Raw genomic sequence first — 26827 nt, forward strand, 5'->3', positions numbered from 1 at the left:
ATTTTGTTGTAAACTGCAGCAACTCAAGGCTACTGATACAGATACAGGATACAGATAAAGCCATTGTACACTTTGTTAAACGGAAGGTTTAATGTAAAATCGACAGTTTTGAGCTTTATTTCATGTTATAACAGTATAATGTTATAACGTATCAAAAATGTACCTGGAGTGTTGTTTTGATTCTTTCATGCATGTTTGAGAAATCCTTGCATCTCCTATGGCAGCCATGTGCGAGTTCCACCTATTTACACAAAGCTCTTCCTTGGAGCTGCAGTCTCCTCTGAACTATTGCCCCACAGACCACCCCTCCCCAACACCTTCTCCACACAGTTCCACTAGACTAGCAGCAGCAGCAATTAGCAAACACCTGGTGAAACTGTCTACTGAGCTTATCATACAAACTCCTCAGTCCAACACTCCTAAGAACAGTTGTAAACGGCTATTGGAGGAGCATTGCTGTGATGACGTGGTGAAAGCAGAGTGTCGGAAACAGCAGTGGCTTCTTAAAAGGCAAAATTATGTATTTCCAGGCTCACGTTGCCATTTCATTGCACAATCAAGTAACTATGCTACCTTCAATTGTTATAAAAAGGGCTACATATACCAAAAATGACTTGAAACAAATTTCTTTGCAATTTAACGCCTGGAAAAGGGTGGCGCTTTGGGAGCGCAAACGTTTAGGCACCAATGAGTGGTTACCACAAGATATTCAAGGATTCCTCAATATGCATAAAATAATTAAAACAGCACTCCAGGTGTGTGTTTGATGAGGGAATACCATTATAATGTGATATAAAGATAAAAAAAAGTCAATTTTACAAAATACCTACACTTTAAAATGTTGCCAAAAGTAAAGCGAATATAGGTAAACAATAGGCAGGAGGACTTAACTGCTTAATAGGTTTGTTTTTGCAGTACATTTTAGCCAACAGTTTGTACAAAACATCATGCTTTCTGACGGGGCCTTGTTCCATGACAACTGATGTGTGAAAGCAGACACCACTCAGGTTCCCTGAAAAGCTTCTCAGGTTTTCTGCCTAATATTTACTGGGCCTGATCGTCCGCTTGTGTTAAGACTCACAGGTCAAAGACTGACAATCTACTTCTTCAAATACACAATCAAACCTGTTTTTACTCCCTTGAAGCCCTTTAACACTGTGATGCAAAGATGTTTCTTAGTTTAACTATCTTTTAAAATGAGGCAATTGTTGATAAACTGCTTATATCAATAAACATATGAAATACACATCTTAAACAAGCTTGTCAGTTCCTGTTATTTAAAGCTTTTTGTAATTCAAATACACACCACATATATTGTCATCCATTATTAAGACAACTGTGACATACAGTACGTGCTGCCCTTTACCCATTGTAAATACACTTTGGTTTACCAAGACCAAGTAACACAACCAAAAAGACAAACAATAAACCACAGTGTAACAGCTTTTTTGTAGCCTGGGTTTGTGGACAAACAACAATACTATCTTAACAATAGTTGACCTCCACCAGCAACACCCTACTTTGTTTAGTAATGTAATGTTTTCTTAATTTAATCAGTCATTATGTCCCTATGTCTGGTGGTCTCTTCCTGTTTTGTTTGTTTTTCAATATTGCACATAAATCATTGTCTCCCTGATGGAGGAGCAGCGGATCCTAAGCTAAAAGAAGAGAGACAAAGTGGTGCCAACCCGTCTCACATATAGTCTGAAATATAAAACTACTTCCTCTCCCACATAGACATGGCCTCAGACAAATGAAACCACAAGGAATGTGCCATGATCACTTGCTGGTTTCTTTTTTAATCATTAAAACAATTCTTCATTGCTCCACTTCCTCATTTTTATTTGTTTTTCAAATGACTTAAGTTTGTCATCTGAAATGACTTTTGCAAAATAACTGTGCTTCTTCTAATCAAAGCAAAAGATGATTCCCAAATTGAAAGACCTCTTCTCATAATCATCTTTCTAATTACTATTTAGATTGCAACCACTTAGAGCTCCTCTTCAAAAGAAAACTTCCATCTGCTGCTCAAACACGCTGTCATAGTAACTGTTGTGCAGACCGTCCTGGACGCTCAGCCACCCAGTCTAATAGGAGAGCTATGGGGATAAACGCATTAACTTTACGCTTATGCACTGAGGCAAGACTCCAGCTCATGTTTTTTTACTAAGTTGAAAAAACAAAACCAGTGATAGCCTTGCCTCACCCCAAGAATAAGGCATTTTATAAGGACCAGTTCAGGTTTGTAACAATTTTTTTCACAAGATTATGTCTGACATTTACTATGAGATTACGCAATGATTCTGGAATAAATTTAAACAGACAGCATCACAAAGGAAGACTGGTTGTATTTAGAGGCATGCTTAGGAAAAGTATCAGCAAATTGTACACAAAGTTTATTTTGAGACACTATGATAAAAATACAGTGTCTTGCAAAAGTACTAACACCCTTTTCCACATATCAAAACTTCATAATCCTGACCTGGGAAAAAAAATTCTTTTTTCTTTTTTAAATTACAGATAAAATCCAAAAGAATAGAATAGTCATTTGTAATCAACCCACTTTATTTTAACGTCCTTAAATTAAAATACAGTGCAACCAATTACACCATAGACACTTCATGTGTGTAAATCAATCTCTGTATAATTACTGCTTGTCTGTGAAGCCCACAGGTTTGTTCGGCAAAATAAGTAAACAAAAAACACATAATGAAGACCAATACAAATAGTTGGAATAAAGTCGTGGACAAATTTTAAGCAGAATTAGATTATTAAACAACACCCCAAGCCTTAAGCATCTTATTGAGAACGGTTCAATCCACCTTCTGATAGTGGAAAGAGAATAGCACAAAAATAAATCTCTCAATATATGGTCTTCTGACCTGCATTAATCTGACAAGTAGCAAGAAAGCCCATGGTAATTATAAAGAACTGACAAAGACCCATACCTGAGGATGGAAAATCTGTTAACACGATAACTATTAGTTGTGGAATCCACAAATATGGAATGTTGTAATTAAATAAATCAATCTCATGGAAAGTAATCCCCATAAAACTGAATTGTAGTGCTTTGAGTGATTATAGATGCACTTATTCTTTGCTATGTATCATAACTGATATTTTATAAAAGGCAGTCGGGTAACTGTAGTTTGTTATTTCTGGATGTTTTTTACTGGCATTGTGCTACTGTCAACATTTGCGCACGAGACTAGGACTTTCAGTTTTCTTGGACTTGATTTTTGATTGGAATTTTTAAGGCAACACCCTTCTAAATTGTTTTCTAGTTACATTGTTCAGATATGTTCAGGAACCTAATAAAATAATACAGCAGTGTAAAAGGACACTGGTAATAATAAATTAAGAAAGATATCTATGTAAATATGTAAATAACTTACAAATGTCAGACCATAACAGGCTGGAATAATAGATTAAACTGAAAGGACAGTATGTGGGATTTTTAGAACGTTTGTCAATATACTGACTTGTAAATGGGTACTATCACTATATTTGCTGCTATCAGTAAAGTTGGCTTTAATGGCAGTTGTTCGGTGTTATGCTTTGTCCCTTTCTCTTTCCTATCCTGATTTAACCAACACACTGGCTCTACAATAGTGCCCCCTTGAGCTCATTGCAAGGATCAAAATTGCTGTCAATAATATTTTAGACTTTCAGTTTTGTTTTTGGATGTGATTTGTACACACATTTTCCATTTTAGTAGTTCATAAATTATAATTTTGTCCTATAATTTTGTCCTCCAAGTACTGTAGTACCTTAGATAAATAGATAATTTTTGTGCTTAACATGTAGGATATTTCCAAGTCATTTGTGTATTGCTTTACCCTATTTTCTCTTATAAAAGCAATGTCAAACAAGACCATAACAAAGAAAAATAGCTCTACAACATGAAACAGCTACATGTTCAACATCTGTTTACCCTGAAGTGATTCTAAATTAAAGAAAAGTTTACTTTTTTTACAATGTCAATTTAGATTTAAATCTGCTCTTTTCCCAGCAGTAATTCAGCTTATCAATATAAAATTTGACATATAGCGAGTATGTTAATCTTTTTGCAATCTGAGTGAAAAGTATGCTTTTAATTTGAGCAATTCACTTGTAGAAATTCAAGTTTTCTCAAGTTTTTTCATTTAAGTTTTATTGTTATAAAAACAGAATGTATTCTATACTCAACTATTGTTATCTTAATTCATTATTATGTATTCTGTAGATGTAATAAAAAACGAGGTACATACTGCTCAGTGCTAAAGACTCAGCATTATTTCTGTCTGTAATTTAAGAGAAAATGTCTGCTTACACTATATAGACGAGCTATTTTAAATTCAGTAATAGCACAATATTATATGGACTTTAGTTTATACACCAACAAACCAGTTAGTAAGTCTGAAGTACTGTACATATAAACACATTACAGTATGTCTATCAGCCTTTTTATGAAGAGATCTGTTATGCAATAATATCTCTGGAGTCGCTAATGAGCGGACTAATGCACTATCAAGCAACCTCAGAGCAAGTTCAAACTTTACAGGAACAAAAACAACATCCCTCAAACAGAGCTATGTGAAACCTCCTGTACAAGCAAATGCATGAAACACTTAAGTGAAAATAAATTAATTCCACTCTAAAATTGATACAATCAAGCTAAAACACAGCCAGAACAGGGTTGACATATTATTGAGAGAAAAAGACTATGCTGCTACCCTCTGCTAAGTATAGCAACACCCAAGGGAAAGTCAAACAGGGATGATGATGGCAAGGAATGTGTACGTGTGCGTATGTTTTTGTGGGTTAATGATGGTGCCATAGCCAACAGGAGTGGTACTTTCTAATCTGCTGTACATGCGTCTACTTGTGCGTGTATCTGACAAAAAACACCAGGTTATGTAAGTTTGTGGGAGTGAGGTGCAGAGTGGTATCTATGGAAACAATGGCAGCGAGAAAAGATGGAAGCAGTTGAGGAAGGTACCCGAGCAGATAAAGTGGGAGGTCAGGCATGGTTTGTGCACATGAAGTTCATTGTCATATTTATGCTGAACTAAACCTCTGAAGTGTGTTTAAGTCATACATAGGGGGGGAAAAAAACACACACACACACAACTAAAAGGCCCCTGTTTCCATCCGTTTATGAACGAACTACGATCAAACACCTATTAGAAATAAATGCAATTAACATTGTGCAAAAAAAAAAAACATTCTCAAAGACTGGGGTCATAATGTTGTTTTTATCATTTCAACTGGAAATTCCTTGCCTGGCATTTTCATCTCTCATGTTATAGGCCCCAGTCAAGGGTTACTCCTTATCTCCAACAGGGTTTGAAAACATTTTTTGGAAAAAATCACAACAGAACATTTAGAAGTGTGTTTCAAATATTAAGTATTCTCAATGGTCAAAATATATGAAGCAATGTTACCAAAATATTGAACATTGCTCTGAATTTTTACAAACTGAACTCTAACTGCAGCACTTCTTAAACCCAAGTAAATAGTTTCTAAAAGAACTGTATCATCAATTCACATGACTAAAAAAAACAGCTTTAGGGATAAAAAGCAGCCATTGTGACAAACTAATCAAATGACTCTTGTTTATTGTTTATGAGACAAGTCATTTTAAGTCTTAAAACTTTTTAAAGCATTCACATTATGAATGATCTGGATTACAAAAATACCTAAAGCTTTTTTTAAGTCAATGGACCACCACACATACATTTATGGGTGGTGCTTAAGTGGTTTGTTTGAGAACATTAGAGAACAAACAGCATCATGAAGACCAAGGACCACAGCAGACAAGTCAGAGAGATCATTGTGGAGGAGTTTAAAGTAGGATTGGGTTGTAAGACATTGTCCCAAGCTTTTAACTTCTCACACAGCTCTGCTCAACCCATTGTCTGAAAATAGAAAGAGGACGGCACAACTGCACACATAGCAAATTCTGCATGGCCATCCACATAAACCAACAGCCGGAATAAGAGCAAAAATGAAAGCAACAGCCAAAAAGCCAACTGCAACTCTGAATGAGCTGTAGAGATCTACAATCTGTTGACAGAGCTACTGTTTGTTATGTACTTAGCAAATCTGACCTTGGAGAGTACCGTAGCCTAAAACCCATTGCTGAAAGATAACTATATACCCCTAAACATACAGTAATTGCTACAATTAACTGGTCTCCACCAAAGCATGTACATTTGTTAAAATGGCCTTAGCAAAATCCAGACCTAAATCATCTTGTGAATCTGTGGTAAGACTTTAAAAGAATAGGTGAAAATTCCAGTTTCTTGATGTAAAACCTATTTTACTCCATGTTTTAATGGACTAAAATATGAGAAAGATTATATTTGCTCTACACTCTGTCTTTTGACCTAATTTAATATGCAAATATAACATGTAGCCCAAAAAAATACATCTAAGGCTGCAAAGACTTCAGTTGAAAATGCAAAGCAAAAATAAAAAAAAGTTTTGGTGAATGTTAGAGGCACTGTAGACTGCGACACACATCTCAAGCTGTATGGGTTTTCTTGCACTAAGCCTATGGCCAGTCACAGAACAATGGAGAGAGCTGGGGCGGTGCTGCTGACTGGCTGTCTCAAACAGCTGGAGAAATGAGGAGGGGGTTAAGGCTGAGTGATGAGGAGGGGGAGAAGAGAGGCAGTGTAAAAAAAAAAATCTCCCTGAGGCAAATAGATGTGATCCACATGAACGCTAAGAGCTGAAAATTCCCACAACTGTACAGTAGTTATCTGGGTGAAGGTGAACTGCATGTAAATAATACATGCTCATATACTTACTGACTTTCTCTCCTAAGACATCCAAGCTACCTGTTTCCTAAATATAACAGGACTCCTGAATATACACAAATGTCATGTTGAAACGCCATACTTTTCCTGTTTTCAGTCTATTTTAATCCATTTATAAAATGTAAAAATACTAATTAAGAAAAAATAAATAAATCATAAGTACAACCAGCAGTGGTCAGGCTTTAAAAACCAAACCTACCAAAACCCCCACAAATAAACAAAAACAAAAAAACACAAAGACAAAAGAACAAAAATATGGATGGATGAATGGATGAATTATACCTTAATATAAGTTGCAACATGAGCAGTTTGTTCTGCTGCTTATGTTGATCCATGCCATTAAGTCCTTTCTAGCTGGGTTTATGTTATAATTTCAGCTCTTTTATTCCACAGCCCATTCCTGACATCAGAGAGTCAGACATGGCACCAGACAGCCAGATGAACTCTGAGACCTGCATGTTACGTTCTTCCATTTTCGTTCCAAACACTCTTCATTCATTTTTCATGATTATAATCGCCTTAAATACAGCTAACATGCAAAGCTTGTCTTATGCCGTTATGTTAGGAATATAAGCAACGGTCGATTTCTGACTGTTATTTGGCTAATTTGTCTTACAAAGCGGCACGGTATTGTCCGTTGTGTGGGGACTGCAAAGCAGGGCGCAATTTCTTAAACTAGCAGACATTTTTTCTCGTTCATTTAATTGGTACAGAACACTATAACCAGCTAAGCGTATAGCTAACTAGATAGCTACAGCGCTCCGACTGTTAGTCACAGCAGACAGTGTTAGACTAAGACATGTCTTGTGTTGTCTCGGTAGTCAACAGAACACCGAAACATCCCCACACACAGCCTTAATTTAGCTTTAAATCAAATTTTACCTTTTCTTCGTCGACGCGGACGCCTACAAGGCCATCTCCTGAGACGAGTTCTTTGTTTATGATGCTCGGTGGCTTGTTTTCATCAATTCGCCTCGTCTCTCTCCTCCAGGAGTCGTGCCTCCCCGGCTGACAGCACCACGGCTTGAGTCGACAAGGTCCCGCCCCTAGCAACCAATCAGATTCCAAGAAGATAGAGACTGAGACGAGATTCGATTCCCATTGGTCAACAGCCGTGCCCGTCAAGGTGTCACTAGGGGCGCAGCTCGGTCCAAGGGCAGGACACCTGCTGAGAAAGGATGCGGAGCGCCGCAGGTGCAGCCACATGAAGTGATGAAAGAGCTGTAGGTGATATTTAATAAAGCTCACACAGGCACAGTCCCAAGGATAACTACAATAGTAGCTTCTTCTGAACATGGCATTTTGGGGCTTTTTTAAAAATTGAGATAAAGCAATACAAGCCTAGCAAATGTTTTTACTTCTAAATGCCAGGTCTGTATTATCTCTCTTCCCTCTACAGTCTCATCTTTTCTGTTAACCGTTTCTTTCTTGCTCAACCAGATAATTAATTCCTACCTTTATTCCATGTAAAAACATATACAATAGTTATTTATATTACGATCTATCTTTTTGTTTAGATATTTATTTTTGTCAGTTATCAATTTCTTTACTTTTATTGGCAGTTTCCTTTTTATTTTAGATCATGTGTAGGTCTCAGTCATTTTTGAGAAAATAATGCAATCAGTAGAATGAGTGTTGCAGGATATATGCAAAGAGAAGAGAAGGTACATTTTAAACCTGATTCTCCTCCTTAGGATGCACAATTGAATTTGTCTTTGTTTTCAGGTCTTAGCACTTCCATGCGCATACATACAACACATCCATGTATTTACATAAAGCCACTGATTTTGACACTTGCTTTTCATTGTAATTTTTTATTAACTTTATTTTTCATCTTAATAAATGTTCCTTTTCTGTTTTTTTTTTAACCATGGTATGGTCTCCTTTTTTGTAATGATCTTGAGTCAGTCTTAACACTATCTTGGTGTTTCTGTTCAGGACATCTGACAATGGTTGTGCTTCGGGCTGCATTGTTAAATCTGGATTTTCTGTTTTCTTCTAAAAAGAAACACTGAATTTTACACAAAGCCTGAAAAATGACTGATTAAGACCACATGTGGTACAAAGAAAACTCTAGCTTTTCTGAAGACAAATGCTGAAATGTGAAGCATAACTTAAGACTTTTCCATATTCAGAGTGGCCTTTGCTCAATAGGCTTAACTTTTAAGAACCAGTTATGCGATTTAAAACAAAAAAGCCAGTATGTAAACATTCTCATCTTTTTCTCAGTTTTGTGTTATCAATCATTGTATATGCAGTAGACTCTTTCAAAAGCAGCCCCCTGATTTTCAAGTCACAATCAGCTTTTGAAAAGGTGCTATTCATGCAGAATTGTAAAATAACAGGATTATTCTTTTCCAAAACTTTATTCAAAATGTAGAGCAAACAATGACCATAAAATTCAAGAACCTGACTCAAAAAACATTTTACATACGGTACATAACATTATTTTGTAACAAATTATAATAAAAAATGTACAAATGAACATGACAGCAAGTGACACTTCTTATTTAATCAGATTTACATCTACTGGTTCCACAGCAGATATTTACAAAATATATTTATGCTATTAATCCTTTTCATTCGTCTGCTTAATTTCCCTTTACTAATCAAACTTCTAATATGCCATTTAAAATTATATTTTACGATTGTCACCGTCAGTGCACCTGCTGAAAAGCATGAAGAAATTGAAAACAATGAAATTTAAAGCAAATTTGAAACCATCTAAAAAAATGTATTAAGGCCTTCTTATGTCAATAAGTGCAATAAAAAAGACAAAAAAAATTTAAGGTTGATACAAAAACATTGATCCAGTTCAAGTTGTTCACATAACATATAAAGGAGGTATGAATTAATAAAACTTGTGCAGATGTTGTGTAAAATTGGTTAAAAACACAGGAAATTTGGCATTAGAATTAGACTGGCTAACAGAAATAAAAGAGCCACAGCTTCTAACAACCCTAACCAAATTCTAATTCACCTTTGTCTTCTGTATTTTCATTTTCATTTTCATCTCAATAATATAATAAAAAGCATAATTTCAGTAATTTAATTCAAAAGTGAAACTTAGGTCCATCTTCTAAAGAAGGAAACTTATATCCACCATCTAACGAAGGAACTATTTTATTTTTGTTAAGTTTCTTAGTTAACAAAAATTTAGGTACTGAAAACTTTTGTTAGTTTTCAGTAGCTAAAAATCCAAAAACTCAATTTCTGACCCCCCTCACCTCCAAAAAACCCCAACAACTAAAATTTAAGACCAGTTAAAAAAAAGATTTGAAATACAGACGGGTGCATTATGGACTAAACAATTATGGAGAAGACTGCTGACAGTCATTAAGACCCTCCACAAGGTATATAAACATAAAAATCTAATTGACAGAAAAGCAGGCTGTTTATAGTTCTGCTACCTAAGCACATTAATGGAGGTGAATGGAAAAAAGATCAATAAAAACAGAGATAATCTAAACCATAAGAGGTAAAGCCCAATCAAAAGCTCATTCGGAAGGCGAATAGTGAAACTTGAATTAGAGAGCCACAACACACTGAATTATCCAGGAAACAGTATATACCTTGCTTTACATGCCAGCAAATTGCCCTGACCCAAACCCCATAGAGAATCAATAAAAGGAGTGCAGATGAGCTGAAGGCAATTAAAACACCATTGGCTTTGTTAACACCTCAATCATTGGATGCAGAAATTCGTGCAAAAGGACCCCCAACTAAGTATAAAGTGCATAAAACATTTAGTAAATTCACATTCTTCAAATTCTTATAACTTCTAACTTTAATATTTTTGGAGAAACTGCATTTGGGATTTTTCAGTTATGATCATGAAAGTCATAATCATCAGTTATTTAAAAAATTAAAGTATATTATACAGTTATAGACAAACTGCATAGAATATACAGTCTGTCTGTAATAAATATATGTAAAGCACGAGTTTTAATTTATAAACTGAATTAATGAAACTAACTTATTTGGTATTCTAATCGATTTATATACAACTTTATTTAGTAAAGCTGAAACGCCCTCTAAACCGACAGACAAGAGGAAAAGGAATTATAGAAGAAATTGTTTAAAATAGAAAGGCTAAATCTCTCAGATTCAAAAATGACCCTAAACATTTCTTAAGGTTTTTTGGCATTTTCATACATGCATTAACTTTGTGCACGGTAAATGACTACATAATGCAAAAGCTGATTTGTAATTTTTCAATTAAAAAACGTTTGAGTGCTACATCTTAAAGAAGCAAAATTACTTTTGTTCTTTACCTGTTTGTCCCTTTCTGATTGAACTCAGTTCAGCTCCCAGATAATTGTTAAACAGTTGGTCAGTCTCTTCATGGATAACAGTGTATGTGACTGAGATAAAAGCGATATCTGCTTTTGCACATCTCCCATAAATTCAATCAGATGACACTGAAGTATCAACAGGTGTCGCGAGTGTTGGATGTAATCTACGTGTTAGACCTTTTCATTCCACCTTTTCAAGTAAGGTGGAAACTGCAGCTTAAACAACACAGAAACTCCTCCAAGATGCAACATTGGTGGTGTAAGCCTTGGCTCCTCATGCCCATGCTAAGGAGGCTTTGAGTAAGACATTTATAACAGTAAGCTGAAGGTGCTGCCTTTGTGCACAACAAAAAACACAAGACATTAAAAAAAAATGTCAGAGCATGATGAATCAGCACAGTGATTGTAACATTTTTTTCCTCCTGGGAGTGTTAAAAACAGTGCTGCTGTCATGTAAGAGCTTAAAAATGTGGCAATAAAATTGGCCTATGACCCGTAGTTTATAAAAAATGGTACAGTTTCAAAAAAAAGTCCTCTCAGGCATAGCGAGGGTCCACTTCGACCAGCGACAGCTGCTGGAGGTAGGCAGGCGGCTGGTAGCACTGCGGCCGCGCCGTCTCCATGAAGATGGTGGAGGAAGTGAGGCTTTTGCGGTCTTTCTTCAGGGTGTGTCTTCTCTGCCAGCGACAGAGCAAGAGCTCCACCTGCTCTCTAAAGAAGCTGGTTGTCAGAGTGTACAGGATGGGGTTCAAGGCACTGTTGATTGGAAGAATGAAAATGACAACCCAGCTGGAAATCGTGTCTGAAGGAGCAAAAAGAAACAACTATTTTAAGTCGTGGCAGGTATATTTGCATAGCAAGATGCACAATGAAAATGGTATTCAAATTCAGGTTAATGTCTGACAACTGCTGAATCTATTTATAGCCAAGAATAATAGCAGGATTTTAAAATCTAGTACCAATGTGCCTCTCAAAATTAGATTTATGTCTAATCATTTGTGCTAGTTTTTGTTTATTTATTTTATTGACTTTGTGTGATTAATGTGTTGATAAAATTCCTTGTTTTTTCTTGACATGCTACGGTACATATGGGCCTATAGTTCCTCATCATTGAGGCATCCCTATAATTCCTTTATTAAAGAGGTTTGAACATAGCAGTTTTCAATACATGTAGAAAATATGTACTTTCTGCAATATTTCAGGTACAAAAAGGCTTAAAATGTTTTGAAGGAGCATGTAGACACAATGTAAAGGCAGCAGGTTAAAAGTTCCAGGTTGTAATTAGTTCCTGTCAGACATACAACATCAAAAGATTTAAATTCTAGATGCATTAAGGTTTCTTGAGACATAGGAGACATATCCAAGATACTAGAATTGTGGTCACGTGATACTTGTATTTTCCCCAGAGTTGTATCTGTGGAAAAATCTGAAAAGTCAATTCTTGACTTGCTTGATAGACATTTTAGGGGAAACGAGTGGTTTAGGACTCTGTCAGCCTTTTAACATTAATAAGATTTTTGAATATGAATGGGTTTAAGAGTAGAGCTCATTTTATCTTAAAACTTTCAAATTGAATGATGCACATTTTCTCATGAAAAAATTGCAGCAAAAGCAGCTTATCCTGACCTCATTTAATGCAATTTTATTCAGGGGTGAATAAAAATTCAAACTACATTTTCTTTGGCAAACTTTGGATATTTTATGCATAATAGAATGCCACACTGTAACATTTCCCCTCCAAGATGACACTGCTGTGTGTGGTTTGAATTTTATTAGAATGCTTAAGCTTCTAATAACACAAGCAGCTTTAAACACAAACAGCTTGAAACTGTAAACTGAAGACGCATGTCCTAGTCAGTATAAATATTATAAATTAATTTATCTTTTTTAAATCACACTTTGATTGTATTGTTCCTCGGCAGCAGGTCCAGCAGAAAAAGGAGGAAAGACCCAACTCACTTTTAACAATGTATGTAAATAGTAGGATAATAGCACAGATGAGATCTTAATTTACATGAGTGAGGATTTTATCAGCTGACAGACTTAACCAAAATCAGGATTTTATTAAAGTTAAACTCTAACCTCGTAAAAGCTTAAAAGAAAATCATAAAATCATAAACTCATTCTTATTATTTACCTCTCAAAATTTCAGTCACATCATAGCTGAAAAACCTGCATTTTATGTCAAAAAAGACAGATCTTGACAACATTTTCTGTTTCTGTGCTAGGAAATGACCATCAATATTCTACTTGATGGATGATTTCATTAAGCTTTATTTCAGACATAAAAAATGCTAAATGAAGTTTATACTTGAGCTGTATGGAGCTAACTGGGTCCATAAAGTTTTCTCAAAAGAAAAATAAACTGAAACTGAAAACTTACCAAATAAACTAAAAGCTCAGTTGGTGAACAAATAGCATGAATAAATTCATTTTACTTGGGGGTGAATTTCATTAAGAATTATCTCAAAATTCCCAGAAGTTATGGTTTGTACAATTGCTTAGTGATTAATATCGTAATGGAATGATTTTAAAGTTTCTGAAAAGTTGCTGTTTTCACTTATCACCTGGTATCTCCACTTCCAGCAGCGAGAGAATCTTCACTAAAAATATGGGGATCCAGCAGAGGGCGTCAGAGAACACTATAAAGAAAAATCTGTTGGCCACTGCCACGTCTCGGTGCAGTCTGCTCCGCAGGTCAGTCGCATTGATTCCAGTTTTGTAGATGGAATAGAACATGCTGGAGTAGGAGAAGACGATCACAAGAAACGCCACCAGATTTAGACCTAAAACAATGAACAGACTGTTCATACATGTATTCAGACAAAGGAAAAGCATAAAGAACTTTCAGTTTAGAAAAATAGCAGCAGCTATTTCAATGACAAGCTTCAAAACAAAAATGACTGGCTATGCAGATCCAGCAGTATTGGACTTAAGCCTCGTCTTGTGGTTGTACAAAAAGAAAGACAAAAATTTCCTTAACTAAGACGTTTCCCTAACTAAGGTTTCTCAAACTTGTTTGGGTGTGCCAACATAAAATTTAATGGACGCTGCAGCATGCATCATACCAAAGTTTCCGTAAAATCATTGTAAAACAATATCACCATGGCAAAATATCAGTAAATAATCAATGCCATCCACATTTGTGTGCAAATAAATCCAGAAGATAAAATCCTGCAGCACAAATGCATGTTAGAGTTTTTCAACATGTTTCTGTGAGCTTAACAAATATTGAAACTATTAAATAATAGTAAAAATAATAGTAAAAACTATTAAATAATTCAGTAAAAATAATAGAGATTTTTTGGGGCGTGCCGTGGTAGAGTAGTGGTTAGCGCAGCCCGTATTTGGAGGCCTTGAGTCCTCGACGCGGCCGTCGCGGGTTCGACTCCCGGACCCGACGACATTTGCTGCATGTCTTCCCCCCTCTCCTTCCCCGTTTCCTGTCAGTCTACTGTCATATAAGGAACACTAGAGCCCACAAAAGACCCCCTGGAGGGGTACAAGAAAAAAAAATAATAGAGATTTTTAAATAAGACAGGAGTTCAAGTAAAAGATTGTTCTTTTGGGGGGTAAGCATAGTAATGAATTACTGTGTTAATTTAATCAAATTTTAAAATTGAAAATAAGCCACCATGAAATACAATCAAATATGTCAAATACACCAAACAGAAAAGTTTCAGGTGACAAGTGTGAGGGAGATATTTCAGTCGCAGTGCAGCCTTGCACAATGGATCCATTCATACTCTTTGAACTAATTCATATTTTGTCATATTGAATATCACAAACTTCAAGTGTTTCTTTGGGATTTCAAGTGATAAACCAGCACAATGTGAAATATATTGCAATTGTAATCAGGAAGGAAGGTGATGCATGGTTTTCAAAGATTCTCATTTCGATTTAGGACTTTGATTGGGCCATTCAAAGACATGCAAACATGGGTAGATAACTTTGCAACCTGATAGTCCTGCAACTTTTAGAAGCATCCCTTCCTTAACAGAACTGAATCAAATGTTACCTCGCTACCAGGTCTCTCCATAACTGAATGAGCAATAAAGCAGTTTGTTTAAGGTTTTCATCAATATTTTTTCTAATAAACCTTTAAGGGTTTCACAAAACAACTAAAATTATATTCAAAATGTGTTTATACAAAGTTAGACTCGATTTAATGATCAATATGGTACAAATTTTATTTAGAGGTATCTAAGAAAAGGGGTATTGATGAAATCTGTACTTTATATAAACTGAAAGGTAAAATGTGGAAAAAAAAAGAAACATTACCACATAAACTTAAAACATTAGATCATTAAAAGCAAAGCCCCAGTAACTGAAACGTTGGCAAACCTTACGACAAGATATAAAAATAATTCTGTGACATTCATACTGAAGCCCACAAAGAACACTGAGTAATAACTGGCAGGCTGACAATCTATTGTTCATAAATCCTATGTTTATTGATGGCAAATGTTTTGTTAGTTTGCCAGAGCTCCGTAAATCTGAGCAACACCTCAAATTACTTGTAAATTTTCCATGATAAATAATTCATCTTTTTATTGGATTGTGATTACACACAAATCCTCAAAGAGAGAATTTTTTATTGAATGCAGATTAATAAAATACAAATTAACATTCTCACAAATGGAGAAAGCAAATATCATTAAATTTATAGAAAGAAAAATTAAATGTTTTCTTTAATTTACCTAGAAATATCCCAGTTGAATATCCTTTGCTTGTAGGTTTCTCTTGCCTGTCAGAGTGTAGAGGAAAGCAGACTCCGTTACGTCCGTAGTAGTTCCCAAAGATGTCTTCATTCATAAGTGGCACAGCAGCAATGATGAAGCCCATCAGCCAGATAGATGACAGGATCACCTTACACGGTAACAACAAATATGCCGTTAAGATTTCAGACGCAACGCGATTCAAAGTTCAAAGTAACTTTGAACATTAGTGACTCACCTCATATTCACATTCATACAGACATTTAATAAAATTAGCACTCTAAACTTCAGATCTGACTCATTTCTACCTGTTGAATGACATTTTGAGGTTCATTTTTTGTCTACAGAGGGGGAAAATAAACAAAACAGAAAAATCGTCTTTTGTCCTAAAAATGTCAATTTCTTCAAGTACTACCTGGATATGTCAGTTGACATATCTAAAATAGGCAATGCAATTTGCTTTTGAATTACTGGCGGAATTGAATCTGTCCCCACTGACTTGTGTGACATTTTGAGTGTTTATTTTGCACACAAAAATGAGACGCGTAGAATCAGCTGCAAAAGGAACACTGCCTTGCGAGAGATTTAAAGATGCTTTTATTTACTCTATGTACAACCAATTACATTAATTCCTCACTATTTCTGACATGGGCTGCACAGTGGCGCAGTTGGTAGCACTGTTGCCTTGCAGCAAGAAGGTCCTGGGTTCGATTCCCGGCCGGGGTCTTTCTGCATGGAGTTTGCATGTTCTCCCTGTGCATGCGTGGGTTCTCTCCGGGTACTCCGGCTTCCTCCCACAGTCCAAAAACATGACTGTCAGGTCAATTGGTTTCTCTAAATTCTCCCTAGGTGTGAGTGTGTGTGTGCATGGTTGTTTGTCCTGTATGTCTCTGTGTTGCCCTGCGACAGACTGGCGACCTGTCCAGGGTGTACCCCGCCTCTCGCCCGGAACGTAGCTGGAGATGGGCACCAGCAACCCTCCCGACCCCATTAGGGACAAGGGTGAACAGAAAATGGATGGATGGATGGATATTTCTGACATGATTTTACTGGGCATATTTTCACCAAACTAAAAATTCACCCACAAATGTAAAGTGGAAGGGATAATATTACATATAAACTGAAAAACATGGGCTGTATTCAGGAGCCTTAACTCCTGTACTCCTAAATAAAATGGGTCAAAAAGCAGGAAAGAATAATCAGGGAAAAATCAAACCCTTCTTATAATTGCTGACAAATATTTTAATGTTTAGACTTGCATTATAACAATTTATCCTTAGCGATAAACCCGGTGCCGTCATCACTTTAATCTTTAACTCGCTCCACAAATTTTCTGCTGGGCTCTGGCTGGGTCACTCCAAAACATTATTGTTACAATATAAAGATACATTAAAAAAAATACTGCTACAAACCTGAAAAAAATAAAATATTTTGGATTTTAACTCCAATAAGGGACTCCACTTTGCACATCCTGCTGTTTTTATGTTCTTTTGATGATGTCAGCGTTAGACTATGAGGTTTTCAACTGATCTTGGACCTGACTAGTTGGATTTGATTTCAGCTCAAAGAAAGGCATTTGTTGCTAATCAATGATTGAATTGTACTTTCTTTGTTTTTAAATAATTAAAGCAAGGGTAATGAATTCATTTCACAGACCGCTGGTGCTTTGCACAGTGTCAGCATTCTGCTCATACAGTTTTGAATCTGTCGTCTTAGACTTTGGAAAACCTTCGCACTGTCTCTACGCTGCACAGACTCCATCGACTCTTGAGAAACAGCTAAAGACATTTTCATTCAGACAGGGTTTTGAGTAATGTTTTGGTTGTTGTTTTGTCTTTGTGAAGCACTTTGTGATCGATATGTCTATTTTTACATAGAAATAAAATTTACTTATTTACCTTACTGTTCTTGTAAATCTGATACAAAAGCATTTTATTGACAGACATTTGTAGCAACTTTGGGCTACTTTAAAAAACTTTAGTGTTCATAAGTCATTGAGTCTTATTGGTTACAAAAATCTAATTAGTCTGAATGAACTTAGAAGAGAGGCTAAAAAGAGATTTCATATTATTCACGAATTCATATTTATTAAAAGAATAAACATAGTTAAACAATATTTATTACTAATCAAGACTTTTCCTCTTGAGACAGATTTAAAAGACGAATGATCTTTTAATTAAATTTAAAGTGACACCTAAAAGTTTAGAAACTGTTTGACTCTCACGTCAAGAGAAGAGTTATTCAGTATGATTATATGGTCTTATTCACACTTTTATGACCCATTTAATTCTAAGTGGGAGGAATAAAATGGGAAAATGAGAGAAGGAAAAAAAACAAGTTCTAAGATTAAGAACCAGCAGTAAATCTGCCAGTATTGACATCAAAATCCATCCAGAACAAGAAAAGAATGTCTATTTGGGTGGTTTTTATTCCTCTAAGAACTGGCAGATTTGCAGTTCTCTTAAAGCTGTCTCTTTTTCAAAAGAAAAAGAGACAGCTCTTTCTCCACTTATCTGGAGAAAGAGGACAGCACTGCTCCTGTCAGGCATGAAGGTCACTTTAAGATAGTGTAGTGGTAGTAATCTCTGTTGCTCCAGGGTTTGGATCTCTGAAGGTTCTTTCCTTTGGTTTCAGAACCTGGGTTTAAGCGAATGCATGCTCAAAAAGATACCACCTCAAACAGTTTTTGAGCCTACCACCAAGGTTTTCATATTCTGGGATGCTTAAAAGAAGTTATTTTGATTTAAATGCTAATTTAGAAATGATAACTATAAAGTGGTTGTGCTTCTGTTGGAGGATAATTCACAAACTTTCGTCAGAGTGTTTTTTAAGGTAAAATTTGCTGCTGAGCACTACAGTTTGTGACTAACTGCATCATTGACTACAGTACAAGAAGGTATAATGCTCTGCTGTGAACTAAGTAACCCAGGTGGGAGGGAAGCTTTTAGGTCAAAATAGGTAATGTGATTAATCTGCATTATGTAATATTAACATGTTAAGCTTTTTAGATTAATCACATGCGCTTCATAGATGCATATATTATTATTATAAAGCTATCTAGGTAAAAATACTCGATTACGAAGAGGTTTTGATCAGGTGCATCAGAGTGAGAAGTGGGCACATGAACTAATGAATTAGTCACACCTAGTGAAGGCTTAGCAACATTATGTACTCAAATAATGAAGTCATCTGACTACTTAAGGTCACGGAGTGAGCAACTTATTCCATCAGTGAATTTGTTCTTCTCTGATGACAGGTAATTTCAGGAAAACAAAGCCAATGTCCATCTAGGTCAAATTGTACAAGAGTGCTTCAAGGAGCATGAGGCATTGTTTTCATTCATGGATTGGCCAGGACAAAATCCAGAATTTAACCCTGTTGAACATCTTTGAGATGTGCTAAAGAGAAATTTTGGCAGTGATTCGACTTGCAATATTAGAGTATGTGACCAGTTTTTGGACAGGGAAGTGTATATCCAACTGAATAAAATGAAACTTAAAAAAATAGTGACACAGACATGGAGCCCTGACAGTGAGACATAAATATAGAAGGATTTTATGTTTTTCTTTGCTCTAAAGCAACAACTGCTAATTTTTAATAGGGCAATATTGTGTGTTTTCCAGGTATACAATGCCATTTTATACCACAATCAAGTAACTGTTGCCCTCAATGGTGATAAACATACCGTATCAAACACAACTTAAAAAGTAAATTGACTTTGCAATTTAACTCCTTGAAATTTAGACTCAGTCTCTTTAAGAAGCTCATCATGTCTCCGACACTCTTCCACATGCTTCTCCATTAAGCCAGTTACAACAATTTTACTGGTGTTGTAATGAGAAGTAGCTCATATGATAAACTCAGCATGTACAGTTCCACTTGGTGTTTGTTAATTGTTGCTGCTGCTAGTCTGTAGGAGCTGAATGAAGGAGTCATGGATGAGGGCTGCTTTGTGAGGTGGAACCTCAGTTTGGAGCTGCGTGGAAAAGGCGGCGCTCAGTGAGATCAGGCGTTTAGCACATCTGAATAGTTACCATTGAAGATTGAAGGATTTCTCAAATATGTAAGAATGAATCAAAGCAACAACCCAAGTATGTTTTTGATGAGGGAACAACATTATAAAATGATGTAAAGCTCACAAAAGTTTATTTCACATAATAGTGCCCATTAAAACTATTCATGGTGTTTGTGAGGAACAGGTTTGTATTTCAGGGTTTTATACAGCTGTAAACGTATTTTACACCTATTAACTCGGGTAAAATAAGAGCAGAATTGTAAACAGATTGATGACAGATTGTTAAAAACCTTAGATGGGATTCGCTGTCAGCAATAAAACAGCCGTAGGCTTGGAAATCTAATTAAGTCTGCATATCTTTTAACAGGACATCAGCGTCTCTTGTTACTTTCTGAACAAAGACAAGCAGCTGGAAACTATCTGCCTTTCAAACAAGATGTCCTTTTCTTCTTCTCAATGCTCACACCTCAGTTAATGTGCCTTCTCCTAACCGGTCTTAAGAGGACGTAACAATATTCTGTTTTGTGTATTTGAAAAAGAGAAATCTTGTTTTATTGTAATTTATGTTTGCAGATTTCACACTGTCTGTGTTTTTATAATGTTCTCTACAAATGACTCGGATACAGGCAGCCTGTGCATTCAGTGCTGCCAAAAAATTTTGCTTGCGTGAACCAACTCATCTGTGTGTGGATTTACTGATATAATAAACATGCTCACATTATTTTATGCAGGATTTCCAAAATGATGAGTGACTGCACTACACTGCGCAGCACTGGATTCTACACAACAAGGCAGCTGAATTTGAATTACAGAGAATCAGTGCTGGATAAGCATAAAAACACACAAAAACATTCAAATTTGGATCAGAGAGAGATGAGATATCTCACCCCAGTCTGAAGTTTTCCTGGGCGCAAATTGCTGAAAGGGAACACAATAACCAGGAACTTCTCCAAAGTCAAGTACGTCAGGAGGAGAACAGATACCTGGGAGAAAATAATAACTATAAAAAATAGGAATAGTAAAAGTGAACATATAGAGCATAAATGCTTCCAAAATTGCAAGGTAATTTTTATTAAATTTTTTCCATAACTGATAGCATATAAAACTTATCTTCATTTTCACTGCACACTGGTTGATTACTCACCTTAATGGATATTTGTATGTGCAGCTGCTATGACCACTAGTGGATTGTCCATGTACGTCTACTTTACATACACTCATGTTTGGTTGCTTTTGGATTTTAATCATTCTTCTTACACAAGAATTTTAAAAGCAACAATTGGATGTGATATTATTAATCGGTTGCTCTCTAAATTTATAATTACATTAACCTTGTTTCCATGTGGACAATCACAGTGTAGTTCCAGTATTTTCAATTTCATGATTGGCTGGAGCCCGTTTCCTAAGTTATTCATGAACATTGGATCAAGTTTCTTTTTATCTTATGATGGCAATTTGGGTTAAATAGCTGAAACTGAAAACTTGTTCCACAGAAGCAAATAAAATGAGATCTACCAATTTTGCCGAGAAAACCAGTATCCAAACAGAGTAATGCCTAAGCTTGTCGATATTGTAGTTCCCCTGCAACTTCCCCAGGAACATTTAGAGCATCTAAATATGATTTCTGACTGTGTCTGGATTTGAGAATATCCACAAAATATTCAAACTCAAACAGCCATTTTTATATATCACATAAGTTGTTGATTAAAGTTTGTTGCACCACCTCTGAGGAGAGCATGGCTAGAAAGCCAATGGTGCGACACTCCACACTCTCCATCCACAGCAGGGCGTTTCGATTGTACTGTCCCCGGAACTTCACATCAAACACTCCAACGAAAAACAAGTACACCCCCATCAGACAGTCTGCACCTAGATGATAGGACACACACATATTTTAATAGAAACACCTCAGGGTGGGTTTATGTCTATCTGCCAGCTGTTGGTTGCTCCCAACAGAACAAAAAAAGTGTCTCATTAAAATTCAGAAACCTAATATTGCTACCATTTGAGAGCAGTCAAGAGTAACAACCTGCCAGGGGAAATCTGCATTACTTCAAACAAACAGATGAAACAAGATATTTACATACATTATAAAAAGTTGCATAACTCTTTTTTTCTCTCTATTTAACATTAAATCAGAGTAAACTTTCATGTTTTATGTGAGGTGGGATTACAAAGCTTATTTCCATTTGCAAAAACCCAGGATAACATTATAATAATACTATGATATGATTACTACACCTTTAATAAATCTAGAAAATCCCAGTTGATGATGTCAAGGCATTGGAAGCCAAGGAAAGAATCGTTGACCTCTCTCCAATTTTTGTTCATCCGTGTTCTTTCACTCAATTATGTGCAAGTTAAAGTGACATGAGAAGGAGATGGGTTCTGTGTTCAAGAGTTGAAAATATTTTGGTTCTAAAACATGCACATGAACCCTAGCATAAAGCTAAAGAGGTTTTATTTTTTCTGGCTTTCAACACCAGTTAAGAAAAGAAACAAATAGTATTTAATTGGTACAAGTCTTTGAGAAACTGAAATCAAGATGAAATAAAGTATGAATTGTTTTTATTCCTATTATTATTTTATTGCCAATTTTATCATGTTTTATGTAAAGATTTTATTTCTTATTTTATATGCTATATGTAGCTTTGATTGTGAAACACTCTGGCCAGCTAAGGTTGTTGTAAATGTGCTATATGAATAAACATTCTTGTCATTATTCACAGTGAAATTGTCTGAAAAGCCAGTGAAGCAACATAAAATACATCCTCTCAGGGACAAAGACCTTGATTTTTGGTGGCATGTCTCGTGGTCCGATGAAACAAAAAGTAAAGTGTTTGGACACAATGAACGCTGTTATATTCAGAGAAAAATGAGGAAGGCTTGCATGCTTAAGGACACAGATGGCTGGAGCATCATGTTATGTGGGCGTTTTGCTGCAGATGGGACTGGTACACTTCACAAAAGGACAAGAAATGTGAAAAAAAAATAAAGCACTATCTCAAAACATCAGCTAAGAAGTTAAATCTAAGTCAGAAATGACATTGATTTCAAGTGGACAATGACCTGAGCACATTGCTAAATTATTTACAAAGTTAAATCAATACCAGAGAAAGAACATAGCGATGAAAGCTTGGATCAGCAGCCACAAAAATCCCAAGATAGCAATCCTGTTGACAACCAGTGATCGATTCTTAAATCGAATAACAAGATGGAAACAAATTGCAAACAATAAAACAAAAATGGTTCGCCATCAATCAGGATTTGATCCAGAGGTTGAAATCTGAAAGCCAGAGTCAACAGAAATATACTAAATATTCAGTCATCACATATAAGTCAAATCTAAAATAGTTTTTTACTTTCTACACAAAAAATATACATATTTTCTGCATGTTCAGCATCACATGTTGAATGATTAAAAATATGTGAAGTGTTAAAGTCCCAAACATTTTAATGCTACAATGTGTAAGACGCACTGAATTTCCCCACAAATTACATGTTGTACATGGTGATGATGGAAAATTCAAGAGATTACACTTGATGCCTATGTAAGAGCAGAGATAAAATGATATATTTTGCTGTGTGTGTAATGAATCTATATGTGTCTACATTTGATGCTCCTGTAAAACCTAATAAAATAGTAAATTGAATTTCTACATTGCTTTTTGCTCATACCAACCACTCAAAGTGCTTTCCAATTGATTCTAATTCAGAGTTGCTCTGACAAATGCTTACAGATTAATACATCGATATGAAGAGTGGACATGAGCTCAAGCAGTGGAGAACCAAACAACTACACTTCCTACTGTGACACACATAAAATACACACAATGGAAACTTCATGTGTTTTTCCTTTAGCTTTGCGACATGCCTTTTTCAAATTATTGTTCGCAGGCATAGCACAGAAATGTGAAACATTCTGAAAAACAAAATGACAAAACCTTAATCCACAACGGTGTAATTTATAGCATAAATTGGTATACATTTAAATCAGTAAATCTCTTCCTTCTTAAAAACAGTTTAATGATGTGCAGATACTTACAGCAGAGGACTTTGATGCAGGCAGCATGTAGATTGTTTTCTGCACGGATCAGTGATCTCATACCGATGACTAAAAGATTCCCAAAGCAGGTAATGAAAGCCATGACCCAAACAGACACCCGCAGCACCATGTTTGCCAGCAGGTCCTCAAATGAAGAGATGCCATCTGTGTTGGGCTTGCAGGATCTCACATGAGGAGCATAGGAGCAGTACTGGAATTTCTTAAAGTAGCTGAGATGGACAAAAACAAATATAAATGATGGCAGCGGAAAGAAAACAAGGAGACAGACAATGACTGCTCATTAAAAAATTTAATGTAGTACTACTTATTCAGTGGTGGCATTTCATCAAGATCTTACTTACATGTGTGAAAGGTTCTTCATGGGAAGAAACATTTTAGTCTGAATATCTGGTATCTCGATACCTTCCAGAGCCCTGAATAAAAACAGAAAATATTGCCACTGGTCAGAGAGCAGGAGGCATGTGTGTGGGGCAAGTGTACACAGCAATAAAGTCACATTAAAAGAATTTTTTTGCAATGTGATAATATTTTTTTAAATTCTTTAAATAGTTGGTTGAAGGTTAAAACAAAGGTTTTAAATTTAGTCAACAACAGAATATTAGCTTTGAAAGTATGTTGGTAGGCAATTCTGTTTTCAAAGAAACTGTTGAAACTCAGATGTGTTTTATACTTACAGAGACTGAAGCTGTGTCAGGTGGTTGAAGTGACTTGGATGAATGCGGAGAAGGGGATTGTAGGATATATTTCTACAGAAAGAAATACTTTAGGATTACTTACAAACTCAGTGTGGGATGTCTTGAAAAATCAGTAAATATTTTGCTAACAGAAAATCTCCAGCTTTTTTTCCGTTTATGTCTGCCTCAAAATATTTAACAGGCACCAAAATTTCAAGATTTCCTCTTGGAATTGTTGTTTAAGTGAAGCAGAGAAGCAATGCGTGTATCTCTGCTCCACCGCAGTTTGCTGCAAACCATCCTCTAGGCAGCGGCTCTAGGAGGACGTCAAATAAAACAAAGTTTGTTGCATCATGCCAGTCTATTTAAGTATAAAAACTATTAAAACTTGGGTAATTTCATAAATCTAAGAAATCCCCCGGGGATTCTTTGATTTCACTTTATAGAACTGGGGAAAAGTGAATGTTTGGTCACGGTTTAATGTTAGTCAGTGTTCTGACAAACGTTTCCCATAAAACAGAAAAATTTTGGTCATCTGACACTGCAGTGTGGTTGGAAACAGACAACAGCACAACTGCTAACACCTGATCGGATTCAATACAGAAACCACACTTCTGGTCCTTAATTAATCCTATGCCTTGTAGACAGAACAAGCCACAAAACCACATAACAGACTGCATAACAATGTTTGGCCTATAAACCTTTTGGGTAGATGATCCCAAACATGACTAAAAGCATGACAGTGTTTAACTTTAAATAAAAAAGATGTATTTCTGACAAGCTGTACTATGGGTTTCCAAGCCCAGTCATTGAGACCTGATATCATGCATGTCGTCCAGCTCTGCAGAGGCCTGGCAACAAGGCATTCATTTGATACAGATGTGTTGGAAAAGGGACACATTAAAAAAGTTGCAGGACAATCGCTCTAGAGGGGGCTGAAGTTGGGCAATTGACAATTTGTACCTCAGTGACATTTTTGAACGGGGTTGACAAGACCAGTAATAGAGGCAGGTTTAATAGGATTGGGTTTGCTTTATTATTTCAGGAGCATCGAATTTCTCCTGATTTTTCTTATTAAACTGGATAATCCTGGTGGTTAAGTCGGTCCACATGCACAACTGAAGTAAGAAATGAATTGTGGCCAACATCTTAAATCTGAACAGGTAACATAACAGAATTTTCTTCTATTTGGACCTAGTCATTATAGTACCGTAGTACTATAGTTGCCTGTGAAGTTGGAATCACATTAAAAACATTTTACCGGTAGTTTCAGAACTTTTAAATGAGGGAACCCTGCCTTTATTCCTGACTTCATTAATCTTTCAGCTGCTGTCACAATTATTCTTATCTTGGCATATGCTGTGGCATTTCAAATAATTAACTTTAGGAGCTTCTAAACAGGAAGAGTAAAGCTATTTTTTAATCCTTTCACTATTTGAAGTATGTGTGTTGCTTTTAAATACACCCTGGTTGAATGTTGGAAAGAAAGAAGTCATTTATGGTATACAAATGTTTCAGGACGAGGTTTATTGGTTTAGATATATCATCACTGTCTAGTTTTATCACTTTCTTTTCATATTAATAAACTCCTGAAGACCTAGCAATAAAAATGTGAAACTCTATCCAGAATATGAGTGCCCCAAAGTTGTAAAATAATAATTTAATGATAAATGTTATTAAATATTTTAACTGTATGAAGCAGTTTGGGCAAACGTAACTGTTTTTGTCTAGTGCTATATAAATCGAGAGACTATTTGATTTGACCTCTGAATTCATAAAGTAGGAAAACTCTAAACAGAAGTCAGATGCGACTAAATATAGAATAAAGGAAAGCAGTGACTCAGCCAATCAGAATACATGCAGGACATGTAGCTGAGGTCATTTGTCTGCAGCCAATGTCTGGAGACTTTTGGCTTTTCATTTACTTTAAAATAACATTCACTTCCACAACACTTTTATCATCTCAGTTTCAATCTAAAAAATAATTTTAAAAATATAGAGAAATACAGGATAGTTTTGATTCTTTTAATTTTCTTCGTCAGCAGTTTATACTAAAGATGTGTAAGGAATGTTTTCCTCAAACTGAAGGGTTCCAGTAACAAAACCACTGGTGCTCATTTTGATCCTTTGGTCAGGTTTTTCACTATCTAAGGTGAAATGTTCTGCATGATGGTTTAAGCTTGGGATACACTAGAATAGAGATTACGAGAAGGCCTGGAGTTCACACTAACAGACGTTTTTGTTTCATGATTG

The 26827-nt window shown here is 35.8% G+C and overlaps 2 protein-coding genes across 2 annotated transcripts in view; both read right to left on the bottom strand.

The window, feature by feature from the left end:
• The window catches only part of fryb (furry homolog b (Drosophila)), a 64061-nt gene extending 56229 nt beyond the window's left edge, over nt 1–7832 (bottom strand). Inside the window, exon 1 of the mRNA XM_028032031.1 lies at nt 7689–7832. The gene's annotated coding sequence lies outside the window, so the exon portion shown is untranslated. The remainder of the gene's footprint in view (nt 1–7688) is intronic.
• A 1327-nt stretch (nt 7833–9159) lies between these two features.
• Nucleotides 9160–26827, bottom strand: part of rxfp2a (relaxin family peptide receptor 2a) — a 96611-nt gene continuing 78943 nt past the window's right edge. Inside the window, exons 13-20 of the mRNA XM_028032060.1 lie at nt 24575–24646; nt 24242–24313; nt 23880–24109; nt 21558–21703; nt 20722–20817; nt 15802–15970; nt 13669–13887; nt 9160–11903 (exon numbers count right to left, since the gene is read on the bottom strand). Coding sequence (XP_027887861.1) covers nt 11638–11903; nt 13669–13887; nt 15802–15970; nt 20722–20817; nt 21558–21703; nt 23880–24109; nt 24242–24313; nt 24575–24646 — 1270 coding nt within the window. The 3' untranslated portion in view covers nt 9160–11637. The remainder of the gene's footprint in view (nt 11904–13668; nt 13888–15801; nt 15971–20721; nt 20818–21557; nt 21704–23879; nt 24110–24241; nt 24314–24574; nt 24647–26827) is intronic.

Source organism: Xiphophorus couchianus, chromosome 11 (assembly GCF_001444195.1).
Source record: "Xiphophorus couchianus chromosome 11, X_couchianus-1.0, whole genome shotgun sequence".
Lineage (NCBI taxonomy): Eukaryota > Metazoa > Chordata > Actinopteri > Cyprinodontiformes > Poeciliidae > Xiphophorus > Xiphophorus couchianus.